Consider the following 21613-nt stretch of genomic DNA (forward strand, 5'->3'; position numbering starts at 1 on the left):
AGTTGACATACATTTTTTCCTTCTTCATAAACATGCTCATGAATGAGGGCTCTGTTCTCCCCCATCTGCATCCAGACCCCCCACCTGCCTGCATCACCCAGCTGCCAGGGCGTAGGTGGCGGTCAGGGCTGTCACCAAGGGCCCAGGACAGTCAGGGCAAGCCAGGAGGGGTTCCCGATGGGGCTACACAGAGGAGCGGCTCCCGCCCAGCCCCAAGGCCTCCAGAGAATGGAATTTATGCTTCCAGAAGCCTCTTCCAACTTAGGGGAGCGCAACACAATTTGGGCCTGATAGCTTTGTTTTTCCAGCAGCATTCCTCCCCGCACCCAGCAGGCTGCTTTAGTTGCTGGTTCGCTGGAGGCCTCAAACTGGTCGGATCCAAACAACTTCAGCCGCTCAAAGGGCTCCAAAGTGAGATCCGTGGGGACAGGCACAGACTCAGAGTCAGACCATGCTGGGTCCAAGTCCCACCGTGCCACATACTAGTTGTGACCTTGGATGGTCGGTCATCCTCTGAGCCTCCGGTCCCAGGCTGGGAGGTGGTGCGTGCGAATATGGCTGCGTCTGGCTTTGGCAAAGAGGTGGGAGGGGCCGGCCCTGAGTGCGAGGTGAACACCCGGCCAATGGCAATAGCCACCATTTATGATACAGCCGTGTTCCCACTACTTTACCGTCCTGTTGAGAGCGAGATGCGTCACTAATTCAATAACGGTGCTTTGAGAAAGAAGCCGAATGGCATTCAGTGCACACTTGGATCGCAGGAAACTTGCATCTAAGTATTGAGTAAATGCGGCGTGTGCCTTAGCTGCTGTGGAACTGCGGCCAGTGTGCTTGGCTCCTCTGGGCCTCGGTTTTCTTGTCTGTAACATACGTGTCTTCTCAGAGGACTACATGAGAATTCCGGAATGTTGGGGGTTTCTGGTGCTGGCCCAGCCTCTGGTTCTTGATAAGATTAAACTGCTGTTATCAGCCAGGCGCAGTGGCTCATGCCTGTAATCCCAGCACTTTGGGAGCCTGAGGCGGGCAGATTACTTGAGGCCAGGAGTTCAAGACCAGCCTGGCCAATATGATGAAATCCTGTTGCTACTAAAAATACGAAAATTAGCTGGATGTGGTTGTGGGCGCCTGTACTCCCAGCTACTGAGGAGGCTGAGGCACAAAAATTGGTTTAACCAAATGGGGCAGAAGTTGCAATGAGCCAAGATCATGCCACTGCACTCCAGCCTGGGTGACAGAGTAACACTCCGTCTCAAAATAAAAGAGTGAACTGCTGTTATCAATATTGAAGTGCCGCCCAAATGAGAATTACACATAAAGAAAAAAACGGCTGAGCATGCTGGCTCACGCCTGTAATCCCAGCACTTTGCGAGGTCGAAGCGGGTGGATCACCTGAGGTCGGAGTTTGAGACCAGCCTGGCCAACACAGTGAAACCCTGTCTCTAACTAAAAATAGAAAATTAGCCAGGCGTGGTGGTGCATGCCTGTAATACCAGCTACTCAGGAGGCTGAGGCAGGTGAATCACTGGAACCCGACAGGCGGAAGTTGCGGTGAGCTGAGATCAAGCCATTGCACTCCAGCCTGGGCAACATGAGTGAAACTCCATCTCAAAAAAGAAAGAAAGAGAGAAGCAGATGACTTGGTGTGGAATTGAGGGGTCTTAAAGAGGGCATTGTATAGGGGCTGAGGAAGGCATGCTTAGAGCCTTGGCCCAGTGGGGCCAACCACATGTGTCGGAGAGAGCAGTGCTGGTCCCAGGGTACACGGGTCGTGCTTCCCGTCCCACTGCCTGGGGCCAGGGGTAGTGGTGCACAGGCCCTGATCAGTTGCCAAGTGTTCCCCTAGGAAGGCCCCTGCATCATTAGAATTTGACACTTTTGAAAAGTAACCTCAGTCACAAAAATTTCCTGGATGCTTGAAAAGGAAAACGATTCCAAGTACAGGTAGAGGTTGATGCTGAAAAAAAATCACTGTGTGGGACCCAGGGGGGTGGGATGATGGAAAGAACATGGACTCGGGAGACAAAGAATAGCTTTGGGATTTGGAGTCACTGGAGTCCAGCTCTTTTCCTGTGGGCACCTGTCTGTGAGTCACACCCTCATTTATCCCCCTGTTTATTCATTCTTTCATCTAGGTTTTTTTTGGTATATCTACACCAGGCCAGACTCTATGCTCAGTGCCGTGCTGGTCCCTGTACTCAGTCCTTCTGAGCCTGAGTATTGTCCAGTGCTAAGAGCAGTGACATCAGTGCTCAGCCGGGCTGCTGTAAAACTCAGATGGGCAGAGTGTGGAAGACCCAGCACACTGGGCCACAGGGGTAGCGTGGGCTTCTGATGGGCTCCCATCTGCTCCTGGGGGCTCTTTGCAAACATTAGATTTTGAAAGAGGCTTTGATCGGGAAGTTCCTCGGGGAAGTTCAGGGAAATGCGGATGAAATGGGGGTTGTCCTCATGACCGGGAGGTAGACCCAGGGGACATCCTGTATTACCTGCAGTAGTTCTGCTCCAGGAAGAACTTCCCCGCCCTGAGGCCACAGCTCTGCTGAGGAGCAAGAGCAGGAATTTGGTGCAGGAAAGGGGGATTTTTTTAGCCATGTCCTATGGCTGAAATAGGTAAACAGGCTGAGATGGAGAGGGAGTTTGGAAGCAACGCCAAGTCCAGGACAAAGTCTGTGGACATTGCTGAAGTGTCCGGTGAGTGGCGAGGGTGGGGTCGGCAGGACACCATTCACCAGGCTTTCTTCCTCGCCCAGGTCCTCTGGCCCCTGTTCCCTCTGCCACTGGCCAGAGCTAGAGTCATGTCACCCTCCCTTCCGCCCACCCGCTGCCTCCCTGGGGTATGAGGGGTTGGAGCTGGGGTGCCTGGATGGGGAGAGGGAGGAAGGACCCTTCACTTGGTTGAACACTCTGGCTTGGAAGGCACCTTAACTTGGTCCAAACTCCATCCCCATTTTTTAACCATTTAAATGAATTTGGACAAGTTACTTCACCTCTCAGAGCCTTCATTTCCCCAGCTGTAAAATAAGAATAATGATCCCTGTCAGTGCATTCTGGTTCTCAGCGCTGCTTTGAGAATTAAATGAATTCATAACAGTGCCTGGCATCCAGGTGTGCAGTGGTTTCAAATTAATGCTTGCACAGAAATATGTATACATGTGTGTGTGTTCATATGAGTCTGTGTATTGTGTGCATTTAGTATCTAGATAGATAGATGCATAGATCTGTTTGGAAACTTTATTCTTTATTTATTTATTTTTGAGATGGAGTCTCACTCTGTCACCCAGGCTGGAGTGAGTGGCACGATCTCAGCTCACTGCAACCTCTGCCTCCCAGGTTCAAGCCATTCTCCTGCCTCAGCCTCTCCAGTAGCTGGGATTACAGGCACCCACCACCAAGCCTAGCTAATTTTTGTATTTTTAGTAAAGACAGGGTTTTGCCATGTTGGCCAGGCTGGTCTAGAACTCCTGACCTCAAGTGATCTGCCAACCTTGACCTCCCAAAGTGCTAGGATTTATAGGCGTGACCCACAATGCCTGGCCTGTTTGGAAACTTTAAACTGCTCATTCCTGGAGCACGTGGTAACTCTGTAGAAACTCAAAGCTCCCTGGAGCATCTAAGGCCAACATAACTGCTATGGGGCTGGGAAGGTCCCTGATGGGATGACCGCACAGGTGGAAAGAAAGGGAGTTTTCCTGAGGTCCACCAGCCTCAGGAATAACAGCCACTGTTTCTCATCCTTGGCTCAAATCCCCGGGCCAGCTGATTTGCCTTTCGAGGGAGCAGATATTGCTGGAGGTTGTGTAGTGGGAGCAAAGTGGTCTGAATGTGCCCCCACTCGGGCCTTCTCACGCCCCGTGCCTTCCCGAGCATCAGGCCACTGTCAGGCCACCATATTCTGCCTGCGCCTTGCAGGAGATTGTGTGAGTCAGGGAAAGCAGCGAGGCTGGCAGGAGGCGTCCACAGGGCAGCACAGGGCTCTGAACTGGGTTAAAATCCCAGCTGAGCAGCATGAGGTGGGAGACCCGGGCTTCACACTCACATAGCCTTGTTCAGGCCCAGCATGTCCCGCCGTTAGCTCCGTGACCTCTGGCAAGTGTCTGAACCTCTGTGGGCCTCTGTTTCTCTGTGAAGTGGGGGTTCTAAGGCCCCATTCATGGGATGGTTAAATGTGTGGGTGGATGAGGCGTGTTGGGGTCTGCAGAATGCACCAGGCACCTGCCTGCCTGCCACCTCCCTCCCTGAGCTGGGAAGGGCCCAGCTCTCCTTCCTCCTTCCTAGGTGGGCAGTCAGGTCCCTCACCCCTGCCTGCTGCCTGCCCTCCCATCCCAGGCCAGGCTTGGCCAACGGGGAGACTGGCCCACTGGCCAGAGGCATCCCATCCCAGGACAACAGGCCCGCCCAGAGCCAGGGCAGCCCCTCACACCAGCCCCGAGGCAAGGACTCTGATGGCTACCGGGGCCTTTGCCAGTGCCCATCACAGAGGGGCCCACGCACAGGAGGGTTCCTCATTCCCTTCCTCGCGGGCCTGCCAGTCTAAGGACACCCAGCCTCACCTCCCCCATAGCGTCTGGCCAGCCACCTCCATCCATCCACCAGCTTGGTCAGACTAGGGTCACAGACTTCCAAGCTGGTCTGGGGCGAGGCAAGGAAGGAAGTCTGCTTACCCTCTCCCTCCTTCCGTACGTGCACCCCTCTCGGTCTTGGGGGAGCTGCCAAGAAGCCGAGCCCCAGGCTGGGAGACCCAGAGGAGGAGACTTCTGCCCAGACCCCACCCCAGATAGGCCAAAGCCTCCCACCGGCCTGAGCACCTGGGAGCCCAGGCCACCTTTGCCATTCACAGAACAGGTTCAGGAGTGAAAAGTGACCGTGGGCCTGCTGCTGGGGCTCACACCGCCCCCATGGGACCCCGACTCCTCTGATTGTGGGTGACTTCAAATCCCCTTAAAGTTCTGTATCTCATGACAGTTGTACATAGAATATGCCTCCCTTGCTTTTTGCGATGCTCTGTGACTGAGGCTGGAGTACAGTGCCGCCGTCACAGCCAACTGCAGCCTCGAGCTCCTGGCCTCAAGTGATCCTCCTATCTTGGCTGGGATTACAGGCGTGAACCACCACATGCCCACCAGTGCCCTTTGGATACAGGGAAATAGTCTTCTTCCTCAGGCGTGATCTGGGCCACCCTCTTTGTGAGACATTGAGAAGGTGGAGCACAGACGCTTGGGCCAGGCTCCTGGGTTCAGACCCCAGCTCTCACCAGCTGTGTGGTCTGGGGCCAGGCAGTTTCTCACTGCATCTCCATTTTCCTGCCTATAAAACGGGGGTGGCAAGAGCACCTGCCTGACCGAGTTGCTGGGAGAGCTGCACAGTCTAATTCTTGGGAACCCTTGGAGGGCACATGGCACACGACAGGCGCCGAAGACGTGGTTTGTTGTCAACTGCGTTTCCATTTTCTGGAAACCATGAGTCAGGGACGGGTGGGAGGGAAGGAGGAAGGGGATCATTCTGGAGGGAAGATACACTAGCTGCAAAAACAGACGACCCCTCAGAAGGGAGCATGTGAATACGGGGGCATAAAGGAGTCTCTGCATCCTGACATGCACTGACAGGCCTCAGGCTCCTACAGCTCTGAGACCCCCAGGCCACGTGGCATCTGGGCCTTCCACCCTCAGGCACTGCAGTCCAGAGCACCTGCACTCAGTCCTCGACCTGCCTTCCAGGAGCTGAGCTCCACTTCCTCACCGGCACCCTCTGCCCTTACGTGCCGCTCTGGGGATAAAGTGAGCAAGTCGGGTAAGCAGTGAGTGAGCAGCCGCTGGCATCGCTGTCGGGACTTATCTCAGGCCGCCAGGCTTTCCTGGTCATGCTTTTCTGTGTGTCCAGTGTCGGAGCATTTCCTCAGAAGCTTCCAGGGTGTGATCAGGGTTCTGGAGGCTGCCACTCTGTTGTGGGCTTATTTGGAGGAAGGTGGGGTGGGAAAAGCCCTCACTTGGATTATCTAAACCATGCATTGTCGATAGGAATGAACATTTGTTCTTGGTGAAACAGCATCTCCCCGTTTCTATATAAGGCACAGTTAGACACACAGCACACAAACCGATACACAGTGTATCTGTGGTGTGAACTGTATGTGGGTAGGTGTCCCGGGACCACCCCTCTTCCCAGCCCAGGTCTGAGCACCCCCTGGCCTCTCCCATGGGTGGTGCTAGGTGTCAGTGGGGCATCTGTCTGCAGCACCCCCCCCAACATGGGCTACTCGGTGAGGGTTCAGATCCCGCCTCCTGCCCTGGTCCAAGCCACGATCTAAGTTGGCATCCCACTCAATCTTGGCACCTGCTGGCACATGCTAGTCCCCCAGATGGAGACTCAACATCCCTTCTGCTCTTAAGCCACCCACAGGCCCCAGGCTCTGTCCCTGGCCTGGTCCCAGTGTGCACTGGATCTTGAGCTCAGCAGGCCTCTCCCAAGCACCAGGCACCCGCCCAGCATGAGGGATGCAGAGATGAGATCCGGGCCCCTCCCTGGGGTGATGCGAGGCAAGATGGGCAGAAGCTCGGGAGCCCCAGGGACAGCTCTCGGCTCAGGCAGGGATTGCTCCAGCAGCCACCCCTCACTTTATGTGTCAGGGTTTTAAGCTCTGGGCCCTCAGAGGTGCCCAGGCCTGGCTTACGACAGCCAGTGAGAACTGACTATCTCTGAGTTTGTTTTTCAGCAAAGTCCCTACAGCCAGAGAGATCTGGAACCCAGGTGGGGGAACTGGTTAAAAACACAGTACAGGCCGGGCGCAGTGGTCATGCCTGTGATCTAACACTTTCGGAGGCTGAGGCGGGCGGATCACAAGGTCAGGAGTTCGAGACCAGCCTGGCCAGTATGGAGAAACCCCGTCTCTACTAAAAATACAAAAATTAGCCGGGCATGGTGGCAGCTACTCGGGAGGCTGAGGCAGGAGAATAGGTTGAACCCTGGAGGTGGAGGCTGCAGTGAGCCAAGATCACACCACTGCACTCCAGCCTGGGCAACAGAGCAAGACTCCGTCTTTAAAAAAAAAAAAAAAAACAGTACAGGCGCTGGGGCAGAGAGCACGGGTCATGGTCTTAGACACACCTGAAGTCAGATCTCAGCCACTCCCTGGTGACTTGCGGGAAATCACAGACAGCTCTGAGCCTCATTTTCCTCATCTGTAAAATGGGCGTTGTGATGACTGCAGTCTCTGGGGGCCATCAGTAACTGCTCTACTGTGTGGTATAAGCCCGTCTGTACTCAGACTGAGATGCCAGTGAGTTCTCTGGGCCCTCCCAGATTTTGAGGGGAAGAGTTGGCCAAAAAACTCGCTTTATGGAGCTGTCCGGGCAGCTCGCCGGGAGGCGTCCTGTTGGCCCTCGGGAACCTCCTGACGTTGCTTCCCTGCTGGGGCCTCGCTGTGTCACGGCCCTGTGGTCACAGTCAGTGAGCTGCCTGACTGCTCCTAGTCCATATTTTGGACTCACCACACAGGGTCCTCTGGGCAGATCCATGAGCAAACACAGGCAGAGCACTTGGTTCAAGCCCCATTGTGCAGGCAGCGCGGAGCGAATTGCATCTGCGTTATCAGCAGTGCTAATCCTGTGCTGTTGTGGGACAGTGGTCTTCCCAGGGTCGGACGAGGGTGACACGCTGGTGCCTGGCTTCACCCCACACCGTGGTGTGGTAGAGCCTGAAATACCTGCTCTGAGTCCAGCCTCGCCCCTTCGTAGCTGAGTGGATGACTCGGAGTGGATAACCCACCGCTGCCGCCGGCCCTGCGCACAAGAGGAAGGCTCTCTCGTAACAGGGTCCGGCGAAGGCAGGTGAACATCGAGGTGCTTCCCACACCTGCTCGGACTGAGGTTTAACCGTCTTTCCTCACCCAAGCAGTCGTTGGCTTTTGCTAAGATCTCAGCTGTGGTCTTTCAGGGCTGGTGAGAGCCAAGGCTGTGCCGTCACAGAAGCCTGGATTTGACTTCTCATCCGCCATGGCTGTGTGACCTTGAACCTCTGAGCCTCGAGTTTCTCATCTGTTAAGTAGGGTTACAGTGACTTTATTGTGCTCTTGTAAAGAGTAAATGAACTCAGGTAAAGCTCTTAGCATAAGGCGGTGTGTGTAGAAAGTCTCCAGGACATCAGAGCTGCTGTTACTATTATTGTCGTTGTTATTACTGTCATTAGCATCAACTGTTTGAAAGAAAAAAGGAAAAGCTGTTGTCTAAAAGTAAGAATAAAATGATCCACCAAGACTGGGCATGGTGGCTCACACCTGTAATCCCAGCACTTTGGGTTATTTATTTTTTTGAGAGGGAATCTTGCTCTGTTGCCCAGACTGGAGTGCAATAGTGTGATCTCGGCTCACTGCAACCTCCACCTCCCAGGTTCAAGCAATTCTCCTGCCTCAGCATCCTGAGCAGCTGGGATTATAGGCGTGAGCCACTGCACCTGGCTGATCCCAGCACTTTGGGAGGCTGAGGCAGGCAGATCACCTGAGGCCAGGAGTTCGAGACCAGCCTGGCCAACAGCAAAACCTGTCTCTACTAAAAATATAAAAAATTAGCTGGGCATAGTGGTGCACACCTGTAGTCCCAGCTGCTCAGAAGGCTGAGGCATGAGAATCACTTGAACCCAGAATGCGGAGGTTGTAGTGAGCCAAGATCGTGCCATTGCACTCCAGCCTGGGTGACAGAGTGAGACTCCGTCTCAAAAATGATAAATAAATGTTTAAAAAGAAACAAAAAAGAGAAGATCCAACAAATCAGGTAGGTTCACCCAGACTACAAACAAACAGCATGGAATGTGTCTTTTTTATGAATCCATCTATAGAATTTCCGCTCAGTTCCGATCACTGAAAGGTGAGACCAGCCCCAGGGTCCCAGGCTACGCCCCCTGCATTGGTGTGCTAGGACTGCCATAAAGTACCACGGACTTCTTGGCTTACACAACAAGCATGGATTTCTCTCAGTTCTGGACGGCAGAACCCTGAAACCAGGGTGTGGGCAGGGCGGGTTCTCCGGAGGCCTTTCCTAGCTCGCAGACGGCTGCCTTCTCGCTGAGTCCAGGCTGCTCTTTTCTCTGCGTGTTCTTGTTTCCTCTTCTTCTGAGGACATTGTACACAGTATCATTGTTACCTGATCACCTCTTCAAAGGCCATACCTCCCAGGACAGTGACATTCTGAAGAACTGGGGGGTAGAGCTTCAGTATATGCAGGAGTGGCAAAATTCAACCCAGAACACCTCCAGTGGTCCCAGAGAGGACATGAACAATGACCGCGTGCCCTTGGTTCAGAGCGCACTGTGAAGCCCTGAGCACCTAGAGAGCTGACCCCCTCGGGTGCCGTGAGGAAGTCTCTGCACAGGCCCGGTTGGGAGGCCTCGTTGCCACGCTGAGAACGTTGACTTGCTCGCCCTGGAGGCTGGAGTGGGTGGAGTAGTCAGTGCCACCCAACTCCCTGCTACACTCTCATCCTGTCTTTTGGCCCATCTGGGACAGTGCCATAAACCTCTCCTTGTCCCAACCAAAGCTGACTGTCACCCTCTCTCGTTCTAGGTCGGACTATGATGACTGGAGACCGTCTCTGGCCAGTTTGCTTCAACCCATTCCATTCCCCAAAGAGTAAGTCCCACGCGCATCCCTGGGGCCCTCCCACCTGTGAGATAAACCTCAGTTGTTCACCAAGGCCTTAGTAGGGGACCAGTCATGTTCTGGGGAAGCCAGGTCACAGTGGGGAGACTCTGGAGATGTCAGTCCCAGCTCAGCCACATCTTCAGCTGTGGGACCCCTGGGGAGGCACATCTCCCATCCTCAGAAAAAATGGGGAACTCAGGAAAACAGGGACATTGTAGGAGCTGCCTGACTGCGTTGTCACAAGGATTCACGAGCTCAGAATGCAAGCAGAGCCCTCGCCATGGCGCCTGGCATGCCGTGCAGTCAGCATTTTTCATCATCTACCAGATGGGAACCGTAATACCTGCCGCTCCTCTTCCGAGGGTGGTAGTAAGAATCAAAAGATAATTCGCGTGCAATTGCTTGCTGTGTCGTGGTGAGATGCTGGGAGCATTATTACGCCCATTACAATGCTCATCCCAGACTTCATAGCGAAGCTGGCCAGAAACAGATCCTCTGCCTCCCTCTCTGGCCGGCCCCTAGCGCCATATTGAATGGATCACAGGAAACTAGAGGGAACGCTGTCTGGTGCATAATGACCTGAAGAGAAGCCTTTGTCAAAATAACCAGGCCCTAAAATGCCTCCGGGTCTCTTTTGAGAGGTTGGAAGGAGCCTCCTCGAGGCCGGGCTCTCAAAGGAGCCGATCACTGACCGTGTTTATGAAATGCTGCTCTGTAAGGGCACATTACACACATTAATTGCCCCATTTGCTGGCCTGGCCGGTCCCAAGGGTCCCCAGGACTCGAGACTGGAGAAATCCAACTCCTGAGAGGCGCTCAGTCTCAGCAGAGTTGTGACATCATTGGCCTCAGCCCCTGTCCCCATAGGCCCAGGTGCACTTGGCTGTGGCAACTGGTGTAGAAGAGAGGTCCCCAATGACTGCTGATGTGTGCAGTAATGAGTGCCACCCGCCTTAATTGTGGGACAATTAATGAACACACCTGGGTCCCTGGAGCCCACGTGGACCCACACGTGCACAGGCAGCCGCTTAGCTCCTCGTGTTCACACGTGTGGGCCCGAGGAGCTTTGGGCCATGCAGGGCCCAGCCTGTTCACGCTGCCATGATCCGTCGACCCTCAAAGAAGGCCTTTGATTCGGAGCCTTTGAGTGCGGACAAATGTTGGCATTTCACTCAGACTCCTCTCCATTCCTCGAATCAGACAAAGTCTAGACATCCCCAGAGGAAAATGTTGGGAACATTGTACCGTTTCAGAAGCTTCTGCTAACTGCCGTGTTTTCCTCTGTTTTGTTACAGAGCTCTCGCACACGAGAAGTTCACCAAGTGAGTGTGTGGGCACCGCCCTCATTCCCTTCTGGCACGCACGGCCTCTGTCCTGAGGCCTTCCCTCCGCGGCCAGCCTCTACCGGCCCCTGCCCTGCAGCACGCGCGTTCTGGGAGGCAGTGGTGACTCCTCCCGGCAGTTCTGAGACGCGCGTCCCTGATCTGCCAGCCTGCTCAGCTCCCTGTCCCGGGCCTTCTTGACATCATCCCCTCCCCACCCCACCCCTCCCACCCAGGCCCAGACCCCGGCAGTAACTCCACACGCCTGGTCTCTTCCAGGGAACTGAAGTACGTGATTCAGAGGTTCGCCGAAGACCCCCGGCAAGAGGTGAGTAAGGCTTTCCTTTCTGCATCTCAGGCCCGTTGTCGGGGTTGGCAGGATGCACGAAGGCCCCTCTGAGGCCTTCTGAGGCTCTGGGGGAGACTCCTTGTCACCGGCGGCATTTAGAACAGCGTTCAGAGACCCGTTGCCTGTGCATAAACACAGCCCCGCCCTGGTGCAAGCCCAGCCTGTGATGTCAGTGTTTTACTGTAAACGCCGGCTCACCAGGGGTGGTTTTCCACCGGCTGGTGGTTTCTCCCCGCAGCCGAGGCCTTGATTTCAGGGTGGGCTGGCATGGCAGCTCCCAACCCGCTCCGAGGCAACAGTTTGATCCTGTCTGGTTCTTCTGTTATGTGAATCACTGGGCAGAGCAAGGAATCAGAGCTGGGTTTTTATGTCCTGGTCATGGTGGCCAGGGGCTTCCCTGAGGGGCTGCTGTGTTCCTAACCAAAGCTGGACTTCCAGAGAGAGGGCAGCCTTCCACCTTCTGCCCCCATGCCTGTGCACATGAGCAGGGATCTAGGCGGGCCAGGAAGCCAGCCCATAGCCCTGGGCCTGCATCGCCTGACATACCAGTAATAGCAGCAGCTGCTGCCCTTTATGAGGTGCTGGACCCTGGGTCAGACACATCCTCTTTCTCATCTTCACAGCGTCCCTATGAGTGGCTTTTTTTTTTTTTTTTGAGATGGGGTTTTGCTCTTGTTGCCCAGGCTGGAGTGCAGTGGCACAATCTCAGCTCACCGCAACCTCTGCCTCCTGGATTCAAGTGATTCTTCTGCCTCAGCCTCCCGAGTAGCTGGGATTACAGGCATGCGCCACCATGCCCGGCTAATTTTCTATTTTTATTAGATACGAGGTTTCTCCATGTTGGGCAGGCTGGTCTCAAACTCCCGACCTCAGGTGATCCGCCCGCCTACAGCCTCCACTGTAAAGTGCTGGGATTACAGGTGTGAGCCACGTCGCCTGGCCCTGTGAGTGGCTTCTATAGCATCCGCAGTGTGGCACAGCTGGTCCACGGCTGAGGCAGGACTCGAGCCTGGTGCTTCTCACCAGCCCACCACACTGTGTGCTGTGCCCCGAAGAGCTCACAGCCCACTTCTCTGTGTGTGTGAGTTCTGAGTGTGGTAGGGGCCTGGCTCCCAGCTGAGGACAGACCTGGAGTCGTGCTCCCAGCAGAGCAGGGGGAAGGATGGGCAGAGGACAGAGTGAGTTATTGTCCATGGAGCCATCCCCGGGAGGCTTCCTGGAGAAGGTGGTACTGACCTGGTTGGACTTAGCTAAATGGAGCAAACTGGACCTTAGTCTAGAAGGTGGTAAATGGTGTTTGAGAAAAAATCTGAGGATACGTCAACACCCAGGTCTTGCCATATCCAACCATGGCAGGTCTCTCTGATTCAGAACCCATAGTTTGTCAGGCTCTAATTCCAGAAGTTCTAGAGTAATTGTTCTCAAACTGTATTACCTGAGGAGTTTGTTCAAAAGGCAGACTTCCCCCTGCACCTCTTCCCGGTTCCAGCTCATGGGGCCATGGGGCAGCCCAGCATCTGCATTCTGATGCATTTCGAGCGAGCATCCCGAGTAGTTCTGAGGGGCTGGTCTCCAGGCCACACTGAAAAATCTAGTTCTGGAGGGGGCTTGAAGAGTCTCGTCTAAAACACCGGGATTCTAAACACCAATTCCCCAAGTGCTCCTCGGGCGTGGAGGGAAAAAGGAGAAACAGTGGATTTGATGCTTTTAAATAGTCGGGGACCAGTGACTGTCTCCATTTTTCTGAAACTTAAGTCATTCCTTGCTGCCTGTGAAGCAGATTCTCAGAATTCTCCCGGGAAGTGCGCCTTTATTCAAGCCCAGCTTTGACGTTGGGAGAATAAAAGTGGTACCAGCTGCTTCTCGGAATGGAGAGGCAGGGCCAGCTGCTGGGAGGGACGTTTTCAAACCAGGGTAACATACATCAGGCCCCGAGGGACCTGCAGTCTGGAAGGAGCAGCTTCCCCGGCGGAGGTTCTTGTTCTCCTGTTTGCCTCTTTCTTTTCTCTGCTGATTCTCTCTCCCTTTTCCCCCTCACTCTTTTTTCTCCCTTCCCTCCTACCTTCTCCTTCCTAAATGAAGCCAGATTTGTTTCCTTTAAAATTCTTTGCTATATTTGTCGAATAGCGTCTTATACTCTGAAGCCTTTATTTCTTTGAAGTCGATAAGTGAACCCTTGATATTCTTCCAGCTCAGAGGGAAAAATAAAAGCCACTGCCTTTGTTTTCTGTGTACTCGTGTGTGAGTTGTGATCAGTTTCATATTCGTGGGTAACTGATTCTTGGCAGCAAATTGTCCTTTCCTAAAGGAAATGATGAGGAACTTCTCGGATTTCTTCCGAGGACAGGAGGAGGTGGGGAAAAGTCCTTTGTGTTTTGTGCGAGCTCGCTCTCTCTCCTTTACGCTCCCCGCTCTCCCTCCATCCCTCTCTCTCTCTCTCTCTCTCTCTGCGTAATCACAGCAGAGGCCAGAGGGTGGATGCAGAATTCCTCCCATACATGCACACACGTGTGCTCACATGCACAATCACACCCATTCACACAGACACACAGCTCTGGGAAGGAATATAAGAGCTGTGGCTTTGGCACTGGAATTGCCCCCAGCCATGGACAGAGACCCTTCAGTGGAGAGGGACAAACACTCGGGGAAGGGAGTGGGGATGAGACCTGACCAGAGAAGGTGGCAGAGTCCCAGAAAGGGAGACAGAAAGATTGGGAGGGCAGATACCTGGAGGGGAGATTGGTGCCTGCACAAGTCAATGTAAGAAAGTCAGGGATGGAAGACAGCAGACACCCAGGACGGGGAGTCAGTGCTGGGGGCAGCAGAACTCCGAAGAGACAGCAGGGAGCGGTTTCTAGAGAAAGAGGACAGAGAGCACGGGAGAGGAGTTAGAGACACAGAGAGAGGACAGAGAACCAGACAAAGGACAGAGACCCAGAAGATGGCCCCACCCAGAAGGGGAAAGGGGGCTGATTCTGGGCAGTCGCTCTGGGCATCCCTCTGCCCTGGTGTAGCCACAGGCCTGCTTCATTCAGATCTGCCAGTGAAGTTAGGACCTGCCCTCCCTCCCATGCAGCTGACAGCCAGCAGCCAGTGCCTCCGGGATGTGGGGGCCACAGTGTTTCCCAAAAGACCTTTCATGGCATTTGGTGGAAGTCTGGGGGTTGCTGGAGGAGACAGAGTTAAGTGGGTCTCTTGACTTCGGGATTTAACGATCTTGTGTGCAGCTTGAGGTCACCAATGTCACCGAGGCTGCGTGCGGCTCACCAGTTGTGTCTCCCCCTGTCCGGCAGGTCCACTCGTGCCTGCTGAGCGTGCGGGCCGGCAAAGATGGCTGGTTCCAGCTCTACAGCCCTGGAGGGGTGGCCTGCGACGATGACGGGGAGCTGTTCGCCAGCATGGTATGCAGTGGGACCTCAGTGGGGTGACTTCCAGGGTGCCCTGGGCTTGCCGTGCCTGACTAGTGAAACAGCTGCCCCCTATTCCTCGGGGCCAGCCCCAGAGTTGCCAGGCTAACACACTGCTGGTCATGATGGTGGTGGTGGTGACCCTGACCGTCACTGACTCATTTCTTCTCTGAGGCTCCACTGGACATCCCCGCTTGCACTGTCTCTCACAGCACAGTGAGAGGAGGACACGTGTCATTGTCCCATTTTATACCCAAGGCAGTGAAAGCCCAGGGCGTTACTGCCTAAGGTCACACCATTCGTTGCCAAGGTTCTGTCAACCCTCCTACGAGGGTTGAGTGCCCAGCACCCACCAGGGATTCTGGAAGGCACTGAAGGTCCACCAGCTTGTTTAGTCCTTACAAGGAGGTGTCGCGGTCAGGGTGATTGTCCCCGCTATCATGAGGGGTCTGAGGTCACCAAACCAGTAGCCGCATCCGTGGTGACTTTCTTTGTGCCGGGCGCTGTATCTATGGCTTGGCATGCACCGTCCTTTTTCATCGCAGCATCCTTATTTCTGAGTTACACCGTGTTGAAACAGGCCCCAGAGGCTGAGTGGCGTGCCTGGGGTCACACAGGCCTTCTGTTTCCAAGCCCTTCCTGGCGCGGCCCACACACCTTCTTTGGGTAGTAAAGGGCCGCGGCCTCTTCCTCCTGGGGCAGATGCTGCTCCCTAGTGGCCGGCGGCCTCACCGGCTCCACTTGCTGAGAAAACCAGCTCCATTCACTGGCCACTGGTGCTCCCGCACTCAAACTGGGCTTCCAATTGCAGCTCGACTGGGAGCTAGCTGGTTAACCTTGGGCTGGTAACTTGCCCCTGCCAGCTTCAGCCCCTCGTCCGGGAGCATCGCATTGGCCTCTCGTGGATACCCTAGTGATGGCGTGCCACAGCAGATGCACGGTGCCCGGCGGGCCAGCACAGTCGCTGCTCGGAAGTGACGCCAGTGGTGATTCTCCTCTCTGCTGGGTGGCTGGTTTGGCCCTCGGTGCTGAACTTAGCAGAGACGCTTGTGCGGTGTGACACGTTGAGGCGCTGCCCCTGGAAGCTTCTTGAAAGGGGCTTATTTTTAGGCCCTTTTCCTCATGCACTCCCTCTCCCCTCCTCCCTACCACCCCAGGCCTCTCAGGGCCCTGTGCGTCTAGGAAGGTGCCTGCCCCTGCCGGCCTGCACCACCTCTCTAGCGCCCACAGTCACCTCTCAGGTTCTCCTCTGATGTCACAGCTTCACCATAGCAACACTGAGCAGTTTCCCCCACCCCATAATGTGGGGACTCTCAGGGAGCTGGCGTCTTCCCAGGCCGAGAGATAGCATTTGTATGCCAGAGCTGTTCATGGTGGAGCGGAAAAAATACACACAAGGAAGGAAGCAGGCAGCCGCTGGATGGAAGTGTGTTGTTGCCATGGAGACGCATGGCTTGGAAGCCAGCCCCTTGATGAGGCGGCCTTCACCACCAAGAGCATTTGCCATTGTTTGAAGTTGGAGGAAAGCCAGTGGAGTGTCCAGGCCTCCCCCAAGCCCACTGCCCTTGGGCCCCCATCCCCCGTACACCAGAACAAAAGATCACCTGACACGTAACCCAAGAGGGAGCAGAATTTGCCAATCTTTGGATTCCTGGGGCAGACAGTCTCCCAAAACACCCTTCCCAGCTCACAGCGGGCTTGACAGAGGTGGCTGCACTTCCTCACATCCCCTGCCCCACGCGTGTGCACCCCACCCCAAGCAAAGGCTGCCCAGAAATTTCCAGTAGTGCCAGTAACTCAGAGGATCAGCTATCAGCAGAGTCCCGAGGGGAGCAGAGGAGGGGCTTTTTTGGTTTGGCAGTAAAATATACATAGTGTAAAAGTTAGCGTCTGTCAGCACGCTGCTCAGTGACATTAAAGACTCTCACATTGTTACACAACCGTCACCATTGTTCATCTCCAGAACTGTCTTATCTTCCGAAACTGAGGCTCAGCATCCATTCCACGCTGACTCCCGCTTCCTCCCGCCCTCATCCCCTGGCAGCCACTTTGCCTTTCTGTCTCTGGATTTCCCTATCCAGGTATCTCATGTAGCAGAGTCACAGTCATCCTTCTGCTTAAAACTTCAACGTAGTAAGTGTTTCAAACATCAGAAGTTTTAGAATAGCAGGGGATTACATTTAGAGACTCTATTCCAGATTCTTAAAAAATTAGCAAGGGCCAGGCACAGTGGCTCACGCCTGTAATCCCAGCTCTTCGGGTTTCACTTGAGGTCAGGAGTTCAAGACCAGCCTGGCCATGATGAAACCCCATCTCTACTAAAAGTAGGACAAAAATTAGCCAGGCATGGTAGTACATGCCTGTAATCCTGGCTATTTGGGAGGCTGAGGTGGGAGGATTGCTTGAACCCAGGAGGCATAGGTTGCAGTGAGCTGAGATCGCACCACTGCACACTCCAGCCTAGACAACAGAATGAGACTCGGTCTCAAAAAATAAGTAGCAAGGGCTATACATGTTTAAGTAAATAGACTTTAAATTGCATTGTAGTGAGCTTTTATTGCATTTAGTATTATAAATTTATACAAAAGATACCCTTGCTGAGCTGGGGCTTATAGTTAAATCAGGTAGTACCAAATATTTTAAAAGGCAAAAAGTCTCAGAAGAAGAGGGATCATGAACGTGACTTTCGAGACTGACTTATTTCACTCAGTGTAGCATCCTCAGGGTCCGTCCACGTTGGACCATGTGTCGGGGAGAGGTCTCTTGCAATCCTCTGGGGCCTGGTGATCCTAGAACACCTGGCTGTCTGGACAGCGTGTGGGCAGGTCTGTGGATGACTCTGGGGCTCACAGTCCTGCCGGCATGCTGGAGGCTGGCTCTGGGCGTCCCTGTCCCTTCACCTGGGCCTTCTTGCCTCACAGGTGCACATCCTCATGGGCTCCTGTTACAAGACCAAAAAATTCCTGCTATCCCTGGCGGAAAACAAGCTGGGACCCTGCATGCTCCTGGCACTGAGGGGCAACCAGACCATGGTGGAGGTAAGGAGCTGGTCGGGGTCCCTGGCAGAGCTGCCGTCTCCCCGTCCCTTGTTCTTGCCGACAGAGCATCTGCTGGGAGCCAGGAGATAATGCAGGCATGGTGGGTAGTGGGCGCAGCGGGCAGTCCCAGCCCTCCAGAGCTTACTGGGAGCCTCAGGCCTTCATCACAGTGTCTTCATTTCTGTTGTGATCCAGCTCATGGGTCTGTGGGGTTAGGGATCTTCTGTTCTGCTCGTCTGTTGCTGTGTAACAAACCACCCCTAAGTGAGGGCTTGAAAACAAGAACACTCATTTATTTTGCGCATGGGCGTTGGGGTGCTTGGGCGTGGCTACGCACTTGTCACTCGGGGCCTCATCCGTCGGATGGGACCAGATTGGGTCAGCATCAGAGCTGCTTGCGTTGGCCTGGGAGGCCTCCAACAGTGAGGGCTTTGGCGGCTGGGACTCCCCAGCCACGCCCTCCACCTCATGGCCTTGGGGTAGGCTACCCACCTACCAAGAACATACACACCCCGTCCCGCATGTCACCCCTACCTGCTGCTGTTCCTCTCTCTCTCCTTCATGCTCCAAAGTCCCCAGAAGCCTGGGACTCCCAGAGCGACTGTCCCAAGGGAACCTAGGCAGAAGCCTTATCACTTTTTAACTTAGCCTCCCTTGGAAGGCAGGCGACATCACTTCTGCCACATCCCAGCGCTGGCAGTGAGTTACCACGGCCGGCCCTCAGTCAAGGGCATGGGAGCTGGACTTTACCTCTTGGTGGGAAGAGCATCAAAGAGTTGGCAGGCGTGTAGAGGCCATGGCAGCTCCCGTGTAAATGAGAAGGACATGCGAGCTCTGGGGAAAGGCAGCCGGAAGGTGGGAGCTGAGCAGGCTGCGGGGACAGCCCGGGCCTAGGCTCCCACCAAGGAGGCTCACCAGAGGCCAGGGTGGCTGGAACACAGGGAGCCAAGGGGCAGGAGGTCTGGGATGGGGCTGGACGTGCATGAAGAGCCCTCTAGGTGCCCAGAGGTGCTGGGAAAGAGTTTGGCTTTAGTCTTGGCTGTCCTGTGACAGGGAATTGGAAGTCATGGGAGAGGTTGAGCAGGGAGACAGGAGACAGGCTAGAGGCGCTGTGAGAAGCTTGGGCTGGGTGAACGCTCCTTGGTGAGTGAGAAGTCCTGGGAGAACTGAGTACATGGCATGCACCTATGGTTCCGGCAACTTGGGAGGCTGAGGTAGGAGGATTGCTTGAGCCCAGGAGGCCGAAACCAGTCTGGGCAACACAGCAAGATCTCATCTCAGAAAGGAAAAAGAAAGTCATTGGAAAGGGAATGTCAGAGGCAGGGCTGTCGCTGTCAGGCATGTTGAGTCCCAGGCTGGAGCCGCATGAGCATTGCACCAGGCCCTCCCAGAAGCTGTGTGTGGTAGCTGGGCCCAGGGCTCCAGGCCAGTCTGTGAGCCTGAGAACCTACTTCATGACAGCCGCTGGAGAAGAAGCTGAGGAGAGACAGCAGTGTGTTTTCTGGGCTTTCCACCAGTGCTCGGGGGCCTGCTGCGTGCGCTCTGATGCTACCACTGTACAGGCAGGAAGTTGGGCAGGTGATTTGCCCAACCTCACACAGCCAGGGTGCAGAAAGGGGAGAGCTGGTTGCTGGTTTTCAAAACAAGGCCCTTGGGGTGCGCAGAGTGTGCTTAGATAGGGTGGCAGCCGGGCCCTAACGCGCCTCTGTGGTTCTGGGCAGATCCTGTGCTTGATGCTGGAATACAACATCATCGACAACAATGACACCCAGCTGCAGATCATCTCAACCCTGGAGAGCACAGACGTGGGGAAGCGCATGTACGAGCAGCTGTGCGACCGGCAGCGCGAGCTGAAGGAGCTGGTGAGTCCCGGCTGCTGCGGACCGCTCCCCACCTGCCACACAGGCCAGGGCAGGACAGAATGGGATAGGGCAGGGCCCAGGAACCAGTACTTGGACGTGAGTGGGCCTCAATCTCATGGAATTCTCCTCCAAACCCAAGAAATTGGTATTAACCACCTGCCACTTTCCAGGTAATCAAAGAGAGGCCCAGAGAGATAAAGCAACTGGCCCAGAGTCACACAGCTCACTGGGGCCGATCTGGGACTCTCTGTCCGTGCCCACCCTCCTCCATATCCCGTAGACCCTTCCATTTCAGTGCATGGGGGCCCAACTTCCAAATGCCGGCACCCACACCTCTTTGCTAAAGGACTTTCTATGTCCACATACATACACTCACATACATGTGTGCACAGGACAGAAGGGGCAGGGAATTCATGCCCTCTGACCTCCTGGAGCAGCCCTCAACCAATGCCTGCTGGGAGAGTGTATCAATACCCCAGCTTCCTCACCTCTTTGGTGGGATGTGTTCGAGACGCGGCTTCTCCGCCATTTCTTAGAGTCCCTCAGTGGGATTTGGTGCCAGCACCCACCCAGTGATAGCTGGATCGATGACACCCTTCCATTATGGGCAGCCACAGTGTCCCTTACCCACCCCCTACTGGTGTTTCTTGGGATCACCTTCTGATAAACCACCTGTACTCAAACCTCATCTCCGGATCTGCCCCGAGACCAGGACCGCCATGTTACCTTGTACCACCAAGAAAATAATGGTGGCTCCTTGAGTGTTACAGAGGTGGGAGTCCAGGGTGGAAGCTTGCGGGAAAGAATGGTGTAACCAGTCTGGTTTCTGTTGCAGCAAAGGAAAGGCGGGCCCACCAGGCTAACACTGCCCTCTAAGTCCACAGTGAGTTGGTTTGGTTCTCTTGGGGGCTGGGTGGAGAAGGCGGGTTGGTCCTCTGTTGGGAATGGCAGGTGGTGTCTGCTGCTGAGCTGGGAGGTGATGGCGGGCCGGGCACCAGAACCCCCTAGTACATGACATGCCAGCTCTTCCGTTTCTCTTTTCTGCTCTCAGAAAGAGAAATGAAAACTAAAAAGAAAGTTAAAATATGATAAAGATTCTTGTTGATAATAGTGTTGATTATTAATAATACTGGTAATAATAGCAGATATACCTTGAGCATTTGTGTGCCAGATGCTATTCTGTAAGTTCATTTTATCCTCAAAGCAACCCTTTGAGGCTTGTGTATCTTACAGTTCTCGTTTTATAAGGTCTTTAAGGATCTTATTTTCTTCTATTCTGCTGCCCCGTTATATTTGACATGTGGCTTCTACTTCCTGGACCGAAAGGGCTGCTCGGGCTCCTGTCATCTTGTCTCCATTCCAGCCAGCAGGAAGGAGGACATGCCCACCCCTTCCCCTTAAGAAACTTCCTGGAAGTTCTACTTGACATGTCTACCTGCATCCCATTTTCCAGATTCAGTGTGTGGGGCCACACTTAGTGGCAAGGGAGGCTGGGAAATCAGCCTGCATTCTGGGCAGCCACGTGGCCGCCAACACTCAAGGATGGAGGGGAGCGTGGAGGTCGCCTCGGGAACCTCCCAGTCCAGTGCTCAGGCATGCGCTGATGTCTTCAGGCATTAGAGTTGAATGTGGCCTCGGTGTTTGGATGAGCTGCTGCCTGGGAGTGAGGCAACTGGCCACACACCCTCATGCATGGACAGACACACCGACACACACACACACAGACAAATGCATGTGTGTAGACCTGCACAGACACATTCATACAAAGACACACAGACACACACAGACATACACACACACAGGCACACAGACACAGTCGCGCACACACAGACAGACGCCTGTGGGAGGACCGTGGCCTCAGAACACCCCGCTGGTGACTCAGGGTGTGAGTCACAGCACTGAAGGCTTTCTCCTCCGCCTGGCAGCTGTCACCCATGGGACGTTCGGCAGCCCCTCCCTCTCTGACCACCCCCTTGGCCCGTCCCACCAAGCTGTGCCCCCACCTCAGCT

At 54.7% G+C, this 21613-nt stretch overlaps 1 protein-coding gene across 4 annotated transcripts in view; it reads left to right on the forward strand.

Annotated features, from left to right (window-relative positions):
• Positions 1–21613, forward strand: part of CMIP (c-Maf inducing protein) — a 259594-nt gene that overhangs the window by 229561 nt on the left and 8420 nt on the right. For all 4 annotated transcript variants that reach the window (XM_064383341.1, XM_064383344.1, XM_064383343.1 and 1 more), the window contains 7 exons: positions 9548–9613; positions 10921–10947; positions 11227–11275; positions 14590–14697; positions 17625–17741; positions 19463–19603; positions 20439–20486. In XM_064383341.1, the coding sequence (XP_064239411.1) occupies positions 9548–9613; positions 10921–10947; positions 11227–11275; positions 14590–14697; positions 17625–17741; positions 19463–19603; positions 20439–20486 (556 nt within the window). The remainder of the gene's footprint in view (positions 1–9547; positions 9614–10920; positions 10948–11226; positions 11276–14589; positions 14698–17624; positions 17742–19462; positions 19604–20438; positions 20487–21613) is intronic.

Source organism: Aotus nancymaae, unplaced genomic scaffold, assembly GCF_030222135.1.
Source record: "Aotus nancymaae isolate 86718 unplaced genomic scaffold, 86718_ANA_hifiasm-v0.15.2.pri h1tg000030l, whole genome shotgun sequence".
Classification (NCBI taxonomy): Eukaryota; Metazoa; Chordata; class Mammalia; order Primates; family Aotidae; genus Aotus; species Aotus nancymaae.